The 21609-nt window shown below is 42.9% G+C and overlaps 2 protein-coding genes across 4 annotated transcripts in view; both read left to right on the forward strand.

Moving 5' to 3' along the window:
- SCAF11 (SR-related CTD associated factor 11) overlaps positions 1-21609 on the forward strand; it is a 60855-nt gene that overhangs the window by 4147 nt on the left and 35099 nt on the right. For both annotated transcript variants that reach the window (XM_072146845.1, XM_072146844.1), the window contains exons 2-4: positions 4209-4280; positions 6307-6461; positions 18283-18360. In XM_072146845.1, coding sequence (XP_072002946.1) covers positions 4220-4280; positions 6307-6461; positions 18283-18360 — 294 coding nt within the window. In that variant the 5' untranslated portion in view covers positions 4209-4219. The remainder of the gene's footprint in view (positions 1-4208; positions 4281-6306; positions 6462-18282; positions 18361-21609) is intronic.
- Positions 12857-16291, forward strand: LOC140126879 (uncharacterized). 2 transcript variants are annotated; one of them, XM_072146848.1, is made up of 3 exons: positions 12857-15122; positions 15409-15504; positions 15583-15777. In XM_072146848.1, exons 1-3 carry the CDS (start codon positions 13009-13011, stop codon positions 15632-15634), a joined length of 2262 nt encoding a protein of 753 aa, XP_072002949.1. In that variant the 5' UTR covers positions 12857-13008; the 3' UTR covers positions 15635-15777. The 2 variants fall into 2 exon arrangements, with proteins under 2 accessions (XP_072002949.1, XP_072002948.1); XM_072146847.1 differs by having other exon boundaries at positions 12857-15504; positions 15583-16291.

Consider the following 21609-nt stretch of genomic DNA (forward strand, 5'->3'; position numbering starts at 1 on the left):
AGATAATGCAATTCTTCTAATTCTGCTAACAGCTTCTCCCTTTTCCCACAAGTTCTAAACAGCCAAAGTGTCACTTTTAAATAACGTTGAGAGCAGCATCTCTCAAGTTGCCTGGGACTGCAGGAAGATTTGGTGTTTGAGTGCCCGCAAAAAGGGCTCAGAGTACCACCTCTGGCATCCGTGCCATAGAGTCGCCACCACTGCCCTAGAGTGTGTTCGTAGCAGAAGGACTGTGGAAAATTCATTTATATTTCAGGACTGTAGCTGGATTTGCAGTGCACTGCTGTGTGAGATCTCTACTCTATACTGTTGCAGTTCTACAACGGGTCCGGAGTTTGCAGTGACTTCTTTCCTCTACTCCCGTGCTACAAATAGGGGAAAAGTAGAAGTAAAAAAAATTGTCCCCCAAGGGTCTTTTATGAACTCACGGGGGGGGGATCTATAAAGTTAAAACTCATACAGACTTATTGCATATAAATTAAATATTTAGGAATGAGCATTTTACTGGTATTGCACAAAAAAGGAAGTTTAAGGGCTGGGCAGAACGGGGTTAAAGGAAATCTACAGGCAAACCAGGAACACTTACTGGTCGATCTAGGCACTGTGAATGTGGTAATCTTCTTATACAGTGCCTACAAGTAGTATTCAACCCCCTGCAGATTTAGCAGGTTTGATAAGCAGCAAATAAGTTAGAGCCTTCAAACAAGAGCAGGATTTATTAACAGATGCATAAATTTTACAAACCAAAAAGTTATGTTGCTCAGTTAAATTTTAATAAATTTTAAACATAAAAGTATGGGTCAATTATTATTCAACCCCTAGGTTTAATATTTTGTGGAATAACCAGCTAATAATCGTCTTTTATAAGACCTGATCAGGCCGGCACAGGTCTCTGGAGTTATCTTGGCCCACTCCTCCATGCAGATCTTCTCCAAGTTATCTAGGTTCTTTGGGTGTCTCATGTGGACTTTTGAGCTCCTTCCACAAGTTTTCAATTGGGTTAAGGTCAGGAGACTGACTAGGCCACTGCAACACCTTGATTTGTTCCTTCTTGAACCAGGCCTTGGTTTTCTTGGCTGTGTGCTTTGGGTCGTTGTCTTGTTGGAAGATGAAATGACGACGCATCTTAAGATCCTTGATGGAGGAGCGGAGGTTCTTGGCCAAAATCTCCAAGTAGGCCGTGCTATCCATCTTCCCATGGATGTGGACCAGATGGCCAGGCCCCTTGGCTGAGAAGCAGCCCCACAGCATGATGCTGCCACCACCATGCTTGACTGTAGGGATGGTATTCTTGGGGTCGTATGCAGTGCCATTCAGTCTCCAAATGTCACGTGTGTGGTTGGCACCAAAGATCTCGATCTTGGTCTCGTCAGACCAGAGAACCTTGAACCAGTCTGTCTCAGAGTCCTCCAAGTGATCATGAGCAAACTGTAAACGAGCCTTGACGTGACGCTTTGAAAGTAAAGGTACCTTGCGTGCTCGTCTGGAACTGAGACCATTGCGGTGGAGTACGTTACTTATGGTATTGACTGAAACCAATGTCCACACTGCCATGAGATCTTCCCGGAGCTCCTTCCTCGTTGTCCTTGGGTTAGCCTTGACTCTTCGGACAAGCCTGGCCTCGGCACGGGAGGAAACATTCAAAGGTTGTCCAGGCCGTGGAAGGCTAACAGTAGTTCCATAATCCTTCCACTTCCGGATGATGCTCCCAACACTGGAGACAGGTAGGCCCAACTCCTTGGAAAGGGTTTTGTACCCCTTGCCAGCCTTGTGACCCTCCACGATCTTGTCTCTAATGGCATTGGAATGCTCCTTTGTCTTTCCCATGTTGACCATGTATGAGTGCTGCTCACAAGTTTGGGGAGGATCTTAAATAGTCAGAAAAGGCTGGAAAAACAGATAATTAATCCAAACATGTGAAGCTCATTGATCTTTGTGCCTAAACTACTTCTTAATACTTTAGGGGAACCAAACAGAATTGTGGTGGTTTGAGGGGTTGAATAATAATTGACCCACACTTTTATGTTTAAAATTTATTAAAATTTAACTGAGCAACATAACTTTTTGGTTTGTAAAATTTATGCATCTGTTAATAAATCCTGCTCTTGTTTGAAGGCTCTAACTTATTTGCTTCTTATCAAACCTGCTAAATCTGCAGGGGGTTGAATACTACTTGTATATACGGCCGATATACGTCCCCCATACACTCCTATGGGCGCACGGCACCCTACGGGAGCGGTACGGTGCAGCACACGTGCGGCACCGTACCGTTCCGTACCCGGGAAAAAGATAGGACCTGTCCTTTCTTTTCCCGTAATACGGGGCCATGCGCCATAGGTTGCTATGGAGAGGGGCGGGGGTGAGCTGCGCTCACCTCCTCCTCCTCTCCCCGTACACTGCCGTTGCCCGCTACGGTGCGGGCAACGGCAGTGTGAATGTAGCCTAACAGCCTGTGAATCTGCAGCAAGTAGTGGCTCTGGCAACTACCCTAATATCCTTTCAGACTCATTAGCATAAATATAAAAGCGGATTTCAGAATGAAGGAGGCCATGGATAACTAATATAGATTACCACAGTCAGTGTCTGGATCGATGAGTAAGTGTCCCTGGTTTATCATGGTCAATTTTGATGGTAGATTTCCTTTAAAATATTAATTTGCCACTAGCTTTCCTCTGTCTCTTGAGTTTGCTGCTGTAGTTACACTGCTCCATAGAGCTTCTTTGTTATCTTGTACCTTACTGAGCTTCTATCTATCAATCTTGCTAGATATTTCAGGGAGAAAAGCAGATGAGGAAAAATAGAGGTTAAAGGACATCTATCGCCAGAAAACCAGATTTTTATCACCAAAGCAATACTTGCTACGTTAGGTGTTAAGAGCCAGTGTTTGCTACACCGAATAAAGTACTTCATAAAAATGTGCATATGAGGCGGAAGAACCCCAGAATTACAGCATAAAGAATTGTATTAAACCTCAACAAACGATATATTTTTTGAAAGCAAACATTTACCCCGTTTTCAGAATTGCAGTAAACTGTTTATAGACCTAGGCACCGTCATGTAATGTTGATTCAAATTATTAAAAATGGGCTTTGGCAAAACAAATGCCCCAAACCGAAAATAATTGGCTTCAAATCTCCTAAATATGATATAAGCATGTGTAGATTTTCACAGATTTTTCAGTCATACCTTCACATGAATAAATCATCATAAAATCAACAAAACTGAAATATGGTAGCTGAAATTTTAAGACTGTCACAACCTGCAAAATATAGCAATTAAACAGAATAAAACAAACAGGAACTCCTAAAACCTATAAATCTATTTATTTTTGAAAACGGACAACCATGAGATTGCCTTTTTCTTGATTAACAGTTGACAGCCCATACCACTATCGTGCAACTTTGTGGCAAACCTAAAACTTTGACCATTAAACAACAGGACTTCCTGTGGCATCCCATGTCCTTCTGGCGAGTGGAGGGATCTGTGTGGTCATTGTTGCCTTCACGCCCCCTTCAACATTACCACTCCCGTAACACTGGTTGGAGGTGCGTGCCGAGTATTTGTCTAGATCTTTTATGGTGTATTCCTATGCCATAAATATGCATGCCTGTTTCTCTTTTCAGTTCTCAGCTATGCATATCTAATTTATTAACTGAAGAGGAGAGGCTTTGCTCAGAGGTGCCATTGAAATGTATGTGAGCCTGAGATTGGGGGTAACCAGTTCTTAACATTTTACATGGCTCCCTAAGGACATTGTGTTAGCGTGAACATGGCTTTTCTGAATGGTAAATAGTATTTTCAGCAAATCTTTGAGCTTTTCCAGCTGTCCTGATTCCAGGGTTATGTAAACTTTGTACAAAGCAGAAGCCAAGATTCAAAGTACATTTGGGGTGTGTAGAAACAGACTTATTCCGGAAGTCCACAAACACTAAACCGTAAATGCACCCTCCTGCTTTCATCAACACATTACATGTCCTGAGAATAGAAAGTGTAACCTTGGGCCTCATGCATACAAACATATGGGGGCTGTTATTTTTATATTTAGCTGTGGGACTTTTTTGTGTTTTAGGGAGCCTAGTGGGATCATTTTATTCTTGCTTTTACTTTTACATTTTTCCTACTATTTTAAGCACCTCAAGGAGGTCTGATAACTTCAGCACTATGTTGTTGTGCTGTTTTTTTTTTTAATATACTTTTTTTTTTTTCAGATTGAGGAAAGATGAAGAACAAGAGTTTATGCTCCTCTTCTACCAGAAATGATCAGCATAAAGAAAAGGATGGTAAGGAATGGGTTCATCCTGAAAGTTGGATATTGCTGTACATACTTGTGTTGAACTAAATGGAATCCACAACTGAAAAGTGATGAATTAATGCAGGTTTAAACTACTTTATGGCGGTCTCTGCCCCACAATCGCACCCTATCCACGTGCATAGGCTGACGCAGTTTATACCATGCAATACATCAGTATTGCAGGGTATTATCATGAACAAGCAATCCGATGATTGCTTGTTCATGTCCCTTGGTGGAACTAATAATTAAAAAAAAAAGGTATTCAATTAGAAATCAATAAAAATGCCCATAAGCCCTATACCATATAAAGAGACATATAATGCTCAAAAAAATCTAAATCATAACACAAACCCCACATAAATAGTATCACCGTGTCCGTAACAACCCATAAAATTAAATAGTTAATGAACTCGCACGTTGAACGCCATGAAAAAAAAAAACAAGCCATTAACCAGCTCCGTAGCCAAAAAAGTCAAAATGTTATGCCACTTGGAAGACTGTGATATACAATAGATTTTTTCCCCAAATTAGGGTTTTATTTGGCAAATTTAGTAAAGCTTAAGAAAAAATATTCAAGTGTGGTATCCCTGTAATCTAATCGACCCATGGAATAAAGATAACATGATTATTAGGCTATTGAACACCAAAAAAAAAGTTAAAAATCCTGTGCAGAATTGATGCTTTTCTACTCCTGCCATTAAAAAAAATCATTAATTTTCAAAAATAGGGGATACCAACCCCCAAATGGTAACAATGGAAAAAGCATCTCATCCCACAAAAAGAAAATGCCATCACATGGCCCCAATAATGAAAAATTAAAATTGTATAGCCTACAAAAGGAGCAAATGAGGAAACTAAAATCCTGGCAGCTGCAGGTCCCTCCTTCTCTTCTGCGCCTCGCTGTGCGCCCATAAAACCAGTAACGACCACATGTGGGGGGGTCTCTGCACTCAAGAGAAATTGCAGAACAAATTGTAAGATGAGTTTTCTCTTTTTATCTTTTGGAAATGTGTAAGTTTTAGGGCTAAATGAACGTATAACAAACAAATTTGAAACCTCCATTTCTAAATTTCGCCACCATTTTGACTTTACTATGAAGATCCGAAGGGGTTAACAATCTTCCTAAACGCTGTTTCTGATAGTTTTAGGGTTGCAGATTTGAAAATGGGTTAAGGTAGGGTTTTTTTAATGTTTTAAAATTTCAGTCCCCGCATGCAGAAATTTTCAAGCTCCATGGAGGAACTGAAACATTGTATGTGTCTCCCTGTTGATGAGCAAACCTCCATACTTCATTGGTGTGTTGCTTTCTTGGATTCTTCATTTGTGTGCCACTGTTATAGATCTTTAGGATTGACAGGTCCTGCTGTCATGGGAACTGATCACCGCTCACCAATGATGTCACTGGTCACCACACGCAAAGCTAATATAGTTTTGCTGCTGACTGTTCACTGCCACTGGTGGCTTTACAAGCAGAAGTTTACGGGTTGAAACCCGCGTTCTGTGCCTGCACTGATCATGGGTGTTTGCTGCAATATGCATCAACTACCCAGCTTGTATGGAGAGGGCTCAGCTTGTGAGCCCTCTCCATACTCTGTTAATGGACTCCTGACATACTAGTATGTAGCAAGTTAAGGAAGTCTGTTCACTCTATATAGTCTTAGAGATGGAGCCAAGCCAACTCAACATTTATAGCATGTCCTGTGGATATCTAGTAAATGACTGGCATGGTAATAGCCCTATAAGAAGCCCTCTTATCAGTTGTGCAGAGTAATGGCAGCTGTCACACAGTACTATCTAGAACAGAGCTGCCTTTTAATGATTACTTTATACCCCAAAAATATGTCCTAAGCAAAAGGTGTTAATGCTAAACAATATCAGTACAATCTACAGTACAGTGCAATATAATGAGCAGTGAGTCAAGTACATGGCAACTTAAGATGTATAAAATGTTGACTTATTTTGAATATATTGGGTTAGATTTACAATTGATTAATGTGACTAATGTTGTTTCACAGGTGAAGAAAATGGTGATGGTGGTTGTGCCAGTCCTGAAATATTAAGTATGCCTGAGAGATGCCCTATATGTCTTAACATTCTTTCCTTAGAAGTTGGCTTTCCAGAACAGTGTTGCCATGCATTTTGCATTTCCTGCATTCTTAAGTGGTCCGAAGTAAGTTTAAAGCCAATATGACATTTTATGGCTTGCTTTTTTAATCCTGTTTTAATGCAAATACAGTTTTCCTTATTAGTTGTGGTAAAGGGCATCAATACAATCCTATTCATCATTTATGTTCATTTTTATCTATTTGATTTATTATATTTTATCTCGTGTAGATGTTTTATTGAACGTGATTTTAGCATGTGGCATTATTAAAGGGAATCTGGCACTGTTGCCAATTCTCAAAAAGGATATATGTTTTATTCTAAAATTAAAAACGGATATTCCTTTTTGAGAATTGGCTACAGTGCCAGATTTCGGCAAATTTTTATACAATTTCTCAGGGCAATTTCTCAGAGCATGTTCCAAACAAGTTGGAGCCAATATTTAGTGCCACCTCTTCTAACTACACTCACCGGCACTTTATTAGGTATACCTTTCCAACTGCTCGTTAACACTTAATTTCTAATCAGCCAATCACATGGCGGCAACTCGGTGCATGTAGACATGGTCAAGACAATCTCCTGCAGTTCAAACCGAGCATCAGTATGGGGAAGAAAGGTGATTTGAGTGCCTTTGAACGTGGCATGGTTGTTGGTGCCAGAAGGGCTGGTCTGAGTATTTCAGAAACTGCTGATCTACTGGGATTTTCATGCACATTTTCACAACCATCTCTAGGGTTTATAGAGAATGGTCCGAAAAAGAAAAAACATCCAGTGAGCGGCAGTTCTGTGGGCGGAAATGCCTTGTTGATGCCAGAGGTCAGAGGAGAATGGGAAGACTGGATCGAGCTGATAGAAAGGCAACAGTGACTTAAATCGCCACCCGTTACAACCAAGGTAGGCAGAAGAGCATCTCTGAACGCACAGTACGTCGAACTTTGAGGCAGATGGGCTACAGCAGCAGACCGGGTGCCACTCCTTTCAACTAAGAACAGGAAACTGAGGCTACAATTTGCACAAGCGCATCGAAATTGGACAGTAGAAGATTGGAAAAACGTTGCCTGGTCTGATGAGTCTCGATTTCTGCTGCGACATTCAGATAGTAGGGTCAGAATTTGGCGTCAACAACATGAAAGCATGGATCCATCCTGCCTTGTATCAACTGTGCAGGCTGGTGGTGGTGGTGTCATGGTGTGGGGAATATTTTCTTGGCACTTTTTGGACCCCTTGGTACCAATTGAGCATCGTTGCAACGCCACAGCCTACCTGAGTATTGTTGCTGACCATGTCCATCCCTTTATGACCACAATGTACCCAACATCTGATGGCTAGTTTCAGCAGGATAATGCGCCATGTCATAAAGCTGGAATCATCTCAGACTGGTTTCTTGAACATGACAATGAATTCACTGTACTCAAATGGCCTCCACAGTCACCAGATCTCAATCCAATAGAGCATCTTTGGGATGTGGTGGAACGGGAGATTCGCATCATGGATGTGCAGCCGACAAATCTGCGGCAACTGTGTGATGCCATCATGTCAATATGGACCAAAATCTCTGAGGAATGCTTCCAGCACCTTGTTGAATCTATGCCACGAAGAATTGAGGCAGTTCTGAAGGCAAAAGGGGTCCAACCCGTTACTAGCATGGTGTACCTAATAAAGTGGCCGGTGAGTGTATATTAAAGGGAATTGTTTAGTCAGTAAAGATTTCTCATATCCCCTCATTTCTCCCAGGAGTAAGTGCTGTAGCAGGATTTGGGTTGAATACTATAGTACAAAGCTGAGTTAAGGGGTTGTGAGTCATTTGACAGCTCCTCAGGCTGAAGGACCCACACAGAGCCCTTGCAGTGGCTGCAAACCTGGATTTAGAAGTTCACTTTAAAGGACACCTGTCATCAGGTCTCTGTCACTAGTCCTGTCACTACTACCTGTTGCAGCAGTTTACAAGGATCCCATCGCAGTCTTTATCTAGTCAATTCATTCATTAATCATTGTAAAATCATCTTTTCTTTATCATGTAAATGCGGTTGGTCATATGGTCAGAGGCAGTGATGTCACCCCTGTACTCCCTCCCCTCTCCTCCTCCTGCTCAGGTCTGTGTGTAATGTATAGCAAAGCATTGCTAGTGTCTGTGCTTTACCTGCTGACATGCTGCATCCTCCTAATACACATGTGAGAGACAGACATCAGCTATAACATTCTGCTATAACATGGCTGCCTGGAGCTGTTGTATCTCTCCTATACACACCTATCTTTGATTGCATGTGGCTGCCAGTCTGACAATACGATTTGGTCCTTGAAAATGCTGGATGCAGCCCTCTCCACGTTCATAAGTACAGTAGTAATATGGTGGCAGTCGTGAGTAAAACGGATTAAGGCTACCTGCACACACAACCGCTTGGTTCATGGAAAAGGCCGCTGTGCAGTCGGCCTAAGATTTTCCAAACTGTTACTCCATCACTGCTCTAGTGCCACCACCACATATGTCGAGAGGGTCGTAGCTAGTGTTTAACTCCAACGGGACTTCTTCTGACCTTAAGGACGCAGTCCCATTTTTCAAATCTGCCCTGTGTCACTATAAGTGCTTATAGCTATGGAACAATATAAGATATCCAGGGTATTTTGAGATTTTCTCGTGACACATAGTACTTCAAATTTGTTTAAAAATTTGGATGATATCTTTTGTGTTTAGTTTGAAAATAAAGAATTTTTTGCCAAATTTAGTTTTTTTTCATAAGTTCTAAATTCTACTTTTGATGCAGATAGTCATAGCACCCAAATAAATTCATAACTTGCATTTCCTAAATGTCTGCTTTATGTTGCCATGTTTTTTTAAGATTCCACATATTTTACTAGAATGTTATGAGGATCAGAATTTGGGTGCCATTTTTCAAATTTTTTGAAGCAGATGGACCTGCTGAACTTTTAATTGACTGTGAGAGGCCTAAATAATAGCAAGACTCATAAATGACCCCATTATGGAAACTACACCCCACCAACGTATAAAAAAGCACTTTTAAGAAGTTTGTTAACCCTTTAGGTGTTTTTTAGGGGGTTAAAACAAAATGGAGGTGTGGTCTCCAAATTGTAATATTTTTTGACAATTTTTAGAAAATTAAACATTTGTAATGGATTTAAATGAAAAAAGGCTCCCCCAATTTCTCCCGAGTACACTGATATGTGGTGGTAACCTGCTGTATGGGTGCACGGCCGTGCATAGAAGGGAAGGAGGCGCCATCCAGACCAGATTTGCAATGTCACATTGTACAGGCTATAATTTTTTTTTTTTTTTGACCTATAGGGGCCTATTTGTTTTGCCACATGAGATGCACTTTTATGGTATATAATTTTGTGGCACCTATAGCTAATTGGTGAGATTGTATTAACTTTGTTGGTGGAAAAAATGAAAATCATCAATTTTTGGGAACATTTTTTAGTTGTGTGGGTTTTTTTTTTTTTTTTTTTTTGGTTGTTTACCATACCGTAAAAATGGTGTATTATTTTTATTCTGTGGGTCACCATGATTACGAAAATACCTCATAGTTTTTTTTGTTTTTTTTTTTTTAAATTTTCCCATTTTTACTGAATAGAAAGTAATTTGGCAAAAATATTAGTTTTAGCATCACCGACTTTCATTTGAAGAACTTTTTTATTTTTTCGGCTTACAAATCTGGTTAGGGGCTTATTTTTTGCGAGAAGAGTCGTTCTTTTTAGTGGTCTCATTTTGGAGTGCATAACTTTTTTAATCACTTTTAAGAGCATTTTTTTTAAAGATGTTAATTAAAAATTATCTTTTTTCGGAGCATTTTTTTTTCCCCCTGGCGTTTACCGTGCAGGTCCGATTCTGTTTTATTATATAGATTGTTATGGACACGGTATTACAAATATGTGGCTTTTTTTGTGTGTTTGTGTTGTTTTTTTAGTTTATTAAGTGTTTTTATGGCAAAGTGACATTTTAGGGGCTTATATTTTAATGTATGTATTTTTTATTTATTCTTATGTGTTAACTTTACTGGTTTTTTTTCCCTTTTTTTTTTTTACTTGTACATAGTTGAACTTGAACCAGCGGTGCTCTGATTGCTGGTTCAAGCCCAATACACTCAGACTCGTGCTCAGACAGTTTACAGTCAGTACCGGAAGGGATCTGACTGCCTCGGACATCGAGCAGCCCCGGAGCATTTTTTCAGACTTTGGGGCTGCCCAGAATAGGATCGGATTCCCCGGTAAGCGGCACGGGGGATCCAATCCATAACAGAAACACCCTTACACGCCTCGCTTAACACGCCGCCGTAACGGGTTAACAACCGCGATCTGAGCTGGTGCCAGAAGCAGGATGTTATAGATACTTAGTGCGCTAAGTATCTAGCCACTGGTAACGTCCAGGTGCGCCTAGGGGTTAAGCATGCTACAATGGGTTATAAAGTAGGTAAACCATACAAAGTTCCCAGTTATCAGAGGTCGCAGAAACATTTTTCTAGAAGGCTAATAATACTCCCCTTACTGTTTTTGAGTATTTTTAGTCAAGGAGGAGTAAGTGAAAATTTCCGCTTCGTCCCCCATGACGGCCCAACCTGGAGGATGCCCCTTGACCTCTGCAGGGACAGGAAGAAGAGAGGTTAAATGCTCCCCCCCTTGCATCCTCCCGCCAGTGTTCTTCCTGTCCCTGCCGAGGCAGGACAAGAGAGGTGCCCTCTCTCCTCCAGGGGGGGGGGGGACGAAGTAAAACTTACGGGTAGTCCTGGCTGGCTAAATCCCGGCGGGCTGGGGCGTTCGGTCGGCCTTGTGTCCTCCCTTTCGCCGCCCTTCCAGTCCGTTCGTCCTGGCCGCCGCTCCGCGATCCGTGTGTGAGCGCGCGGCGGCCGAAAAAACTACAATTCCCGGCGTCCTCGAGGTCCGATGACGACTTCCGGTCGCGACCGGAAGTGGCGGCTCACAGGACCGCAATGCATCCCTGGGAACGGGAGCACGGCGCAGGCGAAGTCTACAGGGGGATGGGCTCCCCATTAAGGTATTTAAGGTCACCTGGAGCAGGTAGTCACGCTGATCTCAGGTCTAAGATCTGTGTGTGACGCTGCGGTGCTGGTTTCCTGTGCTGTGTATTTCTGAATTTTCCTGTGCGCTTCCACGGCTTTTATGATGGCTGACGAGGCAGACCCTACCTTCCTGCATCCTCCGGTTTCTGTAAGTGGGATTTTGTGCAGGTTTGGGTTTTTTACTGTGTGTAAAATAGCGGGTCATTTATTATCCTCCGCTTGCCCTTTCAGGAGAAAGACCAAGGGTCTAAAACGAAAGGCAAGGAGGATAAAGGGGATAAGACGAGCAGGTCTGAAAAACCCGAGTAAAGCCGGCTTAGAAAGTGCAACATGTGTGCCCACTCTATGTCCGACTCTTACAAAAAGCCGATTTGCAAGTCTTGCATCGACAATTTTATGAGAGAGGAAAAGACATCCTTCTTAGACGAATTAAAGGGGTTTATCGAGGAGAAAATAAGCTCTTCAGTGGCCGCTGCTACGTCCAGGCCTCCACCGTGTAAAAAACCTAGAGTGGAGCCGGATTCTTCTATATCTGAGGGGGGGGATGATTCTGAAGCTCCCTCATGCTCATACGTAGAAGAAGATGATCCTGCGGACTCACAAAAAACAGAAGATTCACGTCATCTGTTTCAGTTCGAGGAACTCGATGGTCTCTTAAAAGCAATTAGACAGACCTTGGAAATCGAGGAGATTCTTCCCCCTAGATCTAAGGAGGAGGAACTATTTGGGGGATTGAAGGCAAAACGCCAGAGGGTGTTTCCCCTGAATGACACGTTAAAGGAGCTGGTTTCTGAGGAGTGGCAAGAGCCAGAAAAAAGGGTTATCGTGTCCAAAAACTTTAAAAAGAGACTTGTTTTTGAGCCCGAGGAGTCTAAAGTATGGGACACTTGTCCAAAGATGGATGTGCAAGTTACCAAAATAGTAAAGAAGACCGACCTTCCTTTTGAGGACGCGGCCCAATTAAAGGACCCTATGGACAGGAAGTCTGACTCCCTGTTGAGAAAGGCCTGGGAGACCTCCATGCTCAGTCTGAAAACTAACTTGGCTTCCACCTCAGTCGCAAGGAACTTGCTGTACTGGCTGAATGAGTTGGAATCCCACATCAAGGAAGGGACTCCGAGATCAACAATCTTGGAGAACTTTCCTTTGCTGAAATCTGCTACAGCCTTCCTCGCAGATTCTGCTGCCGAGGGAATTCGTTTCGCTTCAAAGGAGGGAGCACTTACTAACTCTACCCGACGGGCGCTGTGGCTAAAACAGTGGAACGGGGACATCAGATCCAAGGCAAAACTGTGCAGTCTTCCCTTCTCAGGGGAGTTTGTGTTTGGCCCAGAGTTGGATGCTATACTTGAGAGAGCATCAGATAAGAAAAAGGGCTTTCCTGAGAGATCGATACCCAAGAAGCAGCCCTTTCGAGACTTCAAAAGGGATTCCTACAAGGATAAAGGGAAAAGGGGACGCTGGAGCTACCCGAAAGGAGGTAAAGGGAGAGGGTTTCTGTTCTCCACCCCAACAGACCCTAATAGAAACAAAAAACAATGATGCCATAGTAGGGGGAAGGTTGCTAAGATTCAGAGGAGAATGGACAAAGGTCACTTCAAATCCCTGGGTCTTAGATATATTACTGCATGGTTACAACATCGAATTCCTCAGACTTCCCCCTACGAAATATATGCCACCTTCACCTTCCATGTCACTTACATCCCACAGTTTAATATGGCAAGAAGTAACTTCTCTTTTGTCTTCTGGAGTGATTATACCTGTTCCACAGGATCAAGAGAAATCCGGTTTTTACTCTTCTCCTTTTTTGGTAAAGAAACCGAACGGCACAAACCGACTAATCATCAACCTGAGAGGTCTCAACGAGTTTATCGTCTACCGGAAATTCAGGATGGAGTCGGTAAGATCAGCCACACACATTATTCACCAAGATGCATTAATGTGCACTATAGACTTAAAGGATGCATATTATCACATCCCTATACACCATTTCTCACAAAGGTTTTTAAGGTTTTCTGTCTTGTCTCCAGAGGGTGCTACACTACACTTTCAATTCTGTGCACTCCCCTTCGGAATATCATCTGCACCAAGGACCTTTACAAAGGTGATGGCAGAGGTGGTGGCGTCTCTCAGACTACAGGACGTACTGATCGTCCCGTACCTAGACGACCTACTCATTGTTGGCCAAGACAGGGGGAGCTTACTCTTCTCCAGAGATCTCACCCTAGAAACCTTAAAAAGACTGGGATGGATAGTAAACTACCAGAAGTCAGAACTTTCCCCAGCTACTGTGAGGAAATTCCTGGGTGTAAACCTGAACTCAGTTTACCAAATGTCGTTCCTTCCACAGGACAAGGGAGACCACATCAAGGATCTGATAACAAGGTTCAGGAGAAAATCAGTGATCTCTATCAGAGAAGCTATGAAGATTCTGGGCTCTCTAACAGCCTGCATCTCCTCGGTAGCCTGGTGTCAGGCCCATTCCAGAATACTCCAGGGATGGATCTTAAGATCCTGGAACAGAAAACAGGAGGATCTGGACAGGAAAATCCCAATCCCACCTGCCGTCAAGGAGGACCTGCTATGGTGGTTGGAAGACGGAAATCTGAGGAAAGGGATCTTCTGGTCAAACAGCCCTTACATCCCAATCCAGACAGACGCGAGCCAGAGGGGCTGGGGGGCAGTGATGCCTCAGCAAATTTCCCAGGGTACCTGGACAGAGGAGATTACAAGAAGGTCCTCAAATTTCCGAGAGTTGCAAGCAGTATGGGAAGCACTCAGCGCGAACACTCCTCTTCTTGCCCACCAACACCTCCTAATTCTATCAGACAATACAACTACGGTCTCCTACATAAAAAGACAAGGAGGAACCAGGTCTCCTCTCCTGAGTACCCTAGCTCGGAAAATATTTTTGTGGGCAGAACAACACACTCTGTCAATATCTGCCACTCATCTAAAAGGCACGGAGAATTCAAGGGCGGACTTTCTAAGCAGAAGAAAGATCCTACCAAACGAGTGGAGCCTCAAGGAGGAGATCTTCCAGCGGCTAACATCTTTGTGGGGTTATCCTCTAGTGGACTTGTTCGCAACAAGGGAGAATACCAAATGCCTGCATTATTTTTCTCTGGAAAAAGGGGAGAACAGGGAACGGCTGGACGCCTTCTCTCACCCCTGGGACATTCCACTAGTCTACGCCTTCCCCCCAATTCCCCTGATCGCCAGGGTCCTGAGGAAAATATTTCAGGAAAATACCAGAGCCATCTTCATCTGCCCGAACTGGCCGAAGAAAAGCTGGTACCCACTCTTGAAGAAGATGTCACCAGAGAATCCAGTCATTCTTCCGCTATCAGAGGACCTACTACATCAGGGTCCAATCCATCATCCAAACCCAGGGAAATTACAGCTGTCTGCCTGGATCCTGAATCCAGCTTCTTAAGCTCTCAGGGACTCTCATCTGAAGTCATCAAGACCCTGAAGGCAAGTAGAAAACCAGTCACCTTTGCCATCTATCATAAGATATGGAAGAGGTTCTGTTCCTTCTGTAAGGACAGTCCACCTTCCCAAGCTAACCTTAATATTTTGCAGGTGCTTGAATTTCTTCAAAAGGGTTTGGAGTTGGGTTTGTCTACCAGCACCCTGAAGGTCCAGGTGTCGGCGCTTAGTGCCTTCTTCGACCAGCCTCTCATCGAGCACAGGTGGGTCAAAAGATTTATTAAAGCTGCCTCTAGGTTAAAGCCTCAGACTGTTAAAAAATCATCAGCATGGGACTTAACTCTAGTTTTGAATGCCTTAATGAAGGAACCATTTGAACCTATTGATTCCTCCAGTGTTAAAAACCTGACACTTAAGACAGTTTTCCTGATAGCCATCACTTCTGCTAGAAGGTTAGGTGAACTTCAGGCTATATCGATTAGGGAACCCTACATGAAAATTCTAGATGATAGAATTGTGTTGATGTTGGATCCAAATTTTGTTCCCAAGGTGGTTTCCGACTTTCATAGGAATCAGGAGATTATCCTACCCTCCTTCTGTGAGAACCCTTCTTCGGCAAGAGAACGCGAATGGAGTTCTTTGGATGTAAGACGTTCTGTCCTAAAATACCTACAAATTACAGAGGCCTGGCGTATTGACTCTAACCTTTTCATCCAATTCCAGGGGAAAAATAAGGGGAGGAAGGCGTCGAAGGCGACTATTGCAAGATGGCTGAGACTGGCAATTGCCTCATGTTACGACCTACAGAAAAGCCCGATACCAGCAGGAATCCGAGCTCACTCGACCAGGGCTATGTCCACATCTTGGGCGGAAAGAAGAGGAGCGTCACTAGATCAGATTTGCAGAGCTGCAACGTGGTCTTCATCCACTACATTCTCCAAGCATTATAGGCTGGACTTGCACTTGTCAAAAGATCTATCTTTTGGACGCAAGGTGTTACAGGCTGTAATCCCTCCCTAAAAAAGCTTACTAATTTTGTAAGTCTCCAGGTTGGGCCGTCATGGGGGACGAAGCGGAAATTGTGAATTAGATTACTCACCGGTAATTCTATTTCCGTTAGTCCACCATGACGGCCTATATATTTTCCCCCCCAGCTGGATTTCTTCCTTTCTTTGTATTATTATTTCCAGATAATTTTCCTTTGTATGTGGAGCAAACATACTAAATAAATCTGGTTGTATCTTCCTCAGCATGGTTATTTTGTAATCACTGGCGGGAGGATGCAAGGGGGGGAGCATTTAACCTCTCTTCTTCCTGTCCCTGCAGAGGTCAAGGGGCATCCTCCAGGTTGGGCCGTCATGGTGGACTAACGGAAATAGAATTACCGGTGAGTAATCTAATTCACAATTTCAAACTTGTAGCTTTATAAAATGTTGATAGAATCTATTTATATAAGAAAAACATGTCAGTATCTTCTGTGTTGAAAAAGCAAATTGAGCTAGTTCTAATGATCTTACATCGTGCATTGACCAGACATGAGCTGACGCTACCAACCCCCAACCAAACTGCAGCCGCTGATACCTCCCACCACCAGACTGTGGCTAACGTCGCTGACACCAAACGCCAAGGCTGCGGCTAACACAGGCGTTTAAAAAAAAAAAAAAAAAAAAAAATTAATTGAATTTGCGTCTGTCATTTTTGTACGTGTTTTTAGATACTGTTTATGCAGATCACATATAACAGTGATCTTATGGTGATCCCATAGGATCACTGTTATCAGTTCTCCAGTCACATGACCTTCTAGCGAGGCCACGGGCTGCAGGAATCTGCTGCAGCTCTGCAGGCCAGGATAAGGGGAGAGAAAAGAAAACTCTTAGGCTGATTTATACACCAGAGTTGCTCAAGTTTGTATAGGCATTAACGCGATCTCTGGGAGAGGAGATGTCATTTGCTACCCCCTTCAAGACATGCAGTCCCATGTAACATGCACCTCATGCCACCACAGCACCCGCCAGACATGCAGTCTCATGTAACATGCACCTCATGCCATCTCGGCTCCCGCCAGACATGCAGACGTATGTAACATACACCTCATGCCACCTCTGCTCCCACCAGACGTGCAGTCCCATGTAACATACACCTCATGCCACCTCAGCACCTGCCGGACGTGCAGTCTCATGTAACATACACCTCATGCCACCTCAGCACCTGCCGGACGTGCAGTCTCATGTAACATACACCTCATGCCACCTCAGCACCTGCCGGACGTGCAGTCTCATGTAACATACACCTCATGCCACCTCAGCACCTGCCGGACGTGCAGTCTCATGTAACATACACCTCATGCCACCTCAGCACCTGCCGGACGTGCAGTCTCATGTAACATACACCTCATGCCACCTCAGCACCTGCCGGACGTGCAGTCTCATGTAACATACACCTCATGCCACCTCAGCACCTGCCGGACGTGCAGTCTCATGTAACATACACCTCATGCCACCTCAGCACCTGCCGGACGTGCAGTCTCATGTAACATACACCTCATGCCACCTCAGCACCTGCCGGACGTGCAGTCTCATGTAACATACACCTCATGCCACCTCAGCACCTGCCGGACGTGCAGTCTCATGTAACATACACCTCATGCCACCTCAGCACCTGTCGGACGTGCAGTCCCATGTAACATACATGTCTTCCCTGACCCTTCTACAACCATCATATCCACTCCTATTAAGCCCAGTCACCTCCATACACATGTATACACTCAATACCCCTATGAGGTCTACTTGCAGGCAGCCATTACAGCTCTGCTTCCTGCACTGTGAGGAGACTGTGTAGAAACTTTCCTTTCCTGGAGGCTCCGCCCCTCCCTTGACATCTCTGCTACCCTGAGCAGCTCCATTCTAGACACTACCAACGATGTAGCACACTTTTACGCTTGGCAATTATTCTGGGGAGTAATGGCGCCTCATCATGCGTCTCTGACACTTGGTGAGGTAACTTCATGGATGCAAAAGCTCTTTGCTGTTTTTGAGAACCTCAAGCACCAGTGGTTGTCACTAGATGAGTTTACACTCCTGTCTCGCATTTTCTTTGCATTCCCCATTTTAGATGTTTGTAGTGGGACCATTCATCTTCCCTTCCCTTTTTTTTTTTTGTTCCATTATGAACTTCCAAAAATGGTGGTTCTAGTGCTTTTTGGAAGTGTTCCCTATAAACTTAAATTTACAGGAGGTCACGTTCCATTATACTGTATTTCCATTATTTACAATTGGGGGAGGGGGGAGCGGAGTGGAGCAGCCTTGTTCCTTTTATGAGAATGACGCTTAATGTTTTTGCTTCTGAAAAACTGTGTAAAGGATTATTACATCAGTCTTTAAAACAGCTTGACATGCTAATTGAATTTACTAATCTGTTTTCCAGACATCCACTTCTTGTCCTGTTGATCGTAAACCATTTCAAGCTATTTATAAAATGGACTCCATCGGTTCATGGATTAAAGTAGGTTTTTTTTGTTTGTTTGTTTATTCCTTGTGGTAAAAAAAAAAGTTGCTGCAATATATTAACATAAATCTACATATACCCTTTTAATGAATTAGTCTATATACAGTGGTATTAAACTCCTTTTTCCAGTTTTTTTTTTCCTGTAGTTGTGTTTGATACCATTTATTTAAAACTAATAATAATTAATTTATTAATACAGCGCACACAGATTACGCAGCTCTACAATGACTATACTCTGTAATTGATGTATTCATGCAACTATCCATGTATACTGCACAATTTACTACTATGTATATGCTTGAATAAATGAAATCTGATTTGGTTATGAGAGAGACTTACAATTGCGTTTTAAGTTTGATGGATTAGCTGCATGTATTAGGATTGTGAACTTTAAAATTTACCAGAAACTGTTAAAGGGGTATTCCGGGAATATGAACGTCTCATACAAAAACCCATGATGCTTTAACCCCTTACCGACATGTGACGTAATAGTACGTCACATGTCGGGTCCCGGTACATGGAGAGGGCTCGCGGGCCGAGCTCTCTCCATAGCCGGTAAGTCTTTGCTGCATATTGCAGCAACGGCTTACCGGTAACACCCGCGATTGGTGCCGGCACCGATCGCAGGTTTTTTTACCGCTGATTGCCGCCGCCAAAGGTGCCGGCGGCTTTAAAAAGACGGCGGCGCACGGCACCATCTTTCCGTGGATCGTCTCTCCCCGTGACGTCATCGGGGAGCGGCAATCCGTCGCCATGGTAGCTTCGGGTCTCACGAGGACCCGAAGCTACTTCGGGTTAACCCATTCATTACCATGTGCTGTCAGCACATGGTAATGTATGAGTAGTAAAATCCCCATATACTGCCATACTGTAGTATGGCAGTATATGATAGGATCGTACAGACAACCTAGGGTTAAAGTACCCTAGGGAGTCTGAAAAATAGTAAAAATAAAAGTTAAATTATAATAAACCTAAAAATTCAAATCACCCCCCTTTCCCTAGAATGGATATAAATAAACAGTAAAAATCATAAACACATTAGGTATCGCCGCGTCCGAAAATGCCCGATCTATCAAAATATGATAACGGTTTTTCACTACGTTTAACCCCGTAACGGAAAATCGCGCCTGAAGTAAAAAATGGCACTTTTTTGCCATTTTAAAAAAAAAAATTTAATTCTATAAAAAGTGATCAAAAGGTCGTACAGTCCTAAAAATTATAGCATTGTAAACGTCATCAAAATCCGCAAAAAAACGACACCACCCACAGCTCCATACACCAAAGTATGAAAAAGTTATTAGCCCCAGAAGATGGCAAAATCCCCCCCAAAAATATTTGGTATCCCGTAATCGTACCGACCCAAATAATAAAGTAGACATGTCATTTGGAGTGCACAGTGAAATCCATAAAATCCAAGCCCACAAGAATACGGCACAAATGCGTTTTTTTTTACCAATTTCACTGATTTGGAATTTTATTCCCGCTTTCCGGTACACGGCATGGAATATTAAATACCACCATTTTGAAGTGTAATTTGTTACGCAGAAAATAAGCCATCACACAGCTCTGTACATGGAAAAATAAAAAAGTTACAGATTTTTGAATGTGGGGAGTGAAAAATGAAAACGCAAAATCGAAAAAGGGCCGTGGCGGGAAGGGGTTAAATAAATGAATGTAACAAAACTCAATGTCATTAGTCACAAAATGGAGCTTAAATAGTTTGAGTTTATGATTTACTAATTTTTATGGCCTCTCTAAAGTATGCAGAGTTATCACCAAGATGGCCACCACTGGAAACTACAAATCCCAAGATTCTCAGTAACTCCTCCTACCTCTTATGCTCTGCTCCCATTGATGATCCAACAGGTTGTCTTGCTCTTTTACCATAGTAATGATACCGTGTTTCCCCGAAAATAAGACAGTGTCTTGTATTAATTTATGCTCCTAAAGAGGCGCTAGGTCTTATTTTCATGGGATGTCTTATTTTTCCATGAACACATATTCAAATTTATTGTTGAACAGAAACCCACTTCTCTAACACCCTTAACTCTCCAAACTCTGATTTTCATGCTGAATTTCTTTTGACTCCATTTCTATTGGAATCTTTGGCCCCAATCTCTCATGTTTAGCAAAAGCATTTTCCTTAAATGAGACTTTTCTGTCAGGTTAGTTGCTTGTATAGCATTTGCAGCACAATGGTCAGTGATTTTTATCCCATGAATTTTTCACCAATGTCAGCTAGGTCTTATTTTCAGGGCAGGCCTTATGTTTCTAAGCTTGAAAAAAAAAATTGTATTAGGACATCCCCCAAAAATAAGACCTATTTTAGGGGAAACAGGGTAAGTAACTGCCATCACCAAAACACTGGCCATACTGGATGCACTGCAACCAACCGACTACAGCCAAACATAGTGATGATCACATGACCTGCCCAGGCAGGTGCAGGACATGTGATGTGGACATGTGACTAGTGGCCATCTTCTGATCTGTTTCTTCTTTGCGCAGAGGAAATTAACAGACTGATTAAAGGGCCAGTAGCATTTTAATTCTTCATTACATTGTATGTCTACAGAATTTTTCTGCTAAGGGAAGCAACATTTTAAATAACAACTAATTACATATAAGCTTATATTTTAAGGACTTAAATTTTTCAAGAAGGGTAAAAATACTCCCCTTACCATTTTGAGGAGTATTTTTAGCCGAGGAGGAGTATGAAAATTTCGGTAATACATATAACTCCTAGCCGTATATAATGTTTATAGACGCTATTTGTACAAAAAAAAAATCTTCTGTTCTGCACTGCTCACCGCGATCACATAAACGCTGGCCGCCGTGGGCAGGGAGAGCTGGAGGGTGATGAGCAGCAGCTTCGCGGCCCACGTCTCCCCTGGGGCTGGCAGCCACGTAGCTTCCAAAAGATCGCTTTATCTGGCGCGTGCTGCGATCTCGCTATTGACATTTTGCAGCGCCGCACCGTTCATGATGCTAGCTACTTTACGCATGGCAATTATTTGTGGGGGGGGGGGGGGGGGGGTTAAAGGCGCCTCATCATGAGTCTATGATGCATGGTGAGGCATTAATGCATTCTCTGTTAAGGACCCATTTGTATATGAATTATTCTGATTTCTGGAATACCCTTTTAAGGCAATAACGGGCCTGAGCATTGTTGTGAGACTAGCACCTGCCAGACTTTTATGGCAGATCTAAGATGAGAATAATCCTTTTTTTTTTTTTTTTCAGCTTTCT

The sequence above is a fragment of the Engystomops pustulosus genome, chromosome 4 (assembly GCF_040894005.1).
Source record: "Engystomops pustulosus chromosome 4, aEngPut4.maternal, whole genome shotgun sequence".
NCBI lineage: Eukaryota > Metazoa > Chordata > Amphibia > Anura > Leptodactylidae > Engystomops > Engystomops pustulosus.

Excerpts from the sequence above, each read along its gene's own strand:
- LOC140126879 (XM_072146847.1), top strand. The coding sequence starts at position 13,009 with ATGGACAAAGGTCACTTCAAATCCCTGGGTCTTAGATATATTACTGCA. Across the intron at positions 15,505-15,582 it reads GCGAATGGAGTTCTTTGGAT|GGGAAAAATAAGGGGAGGAA; the intron begins GTAAGACGTTCT and ends ATCCAATTCCAG.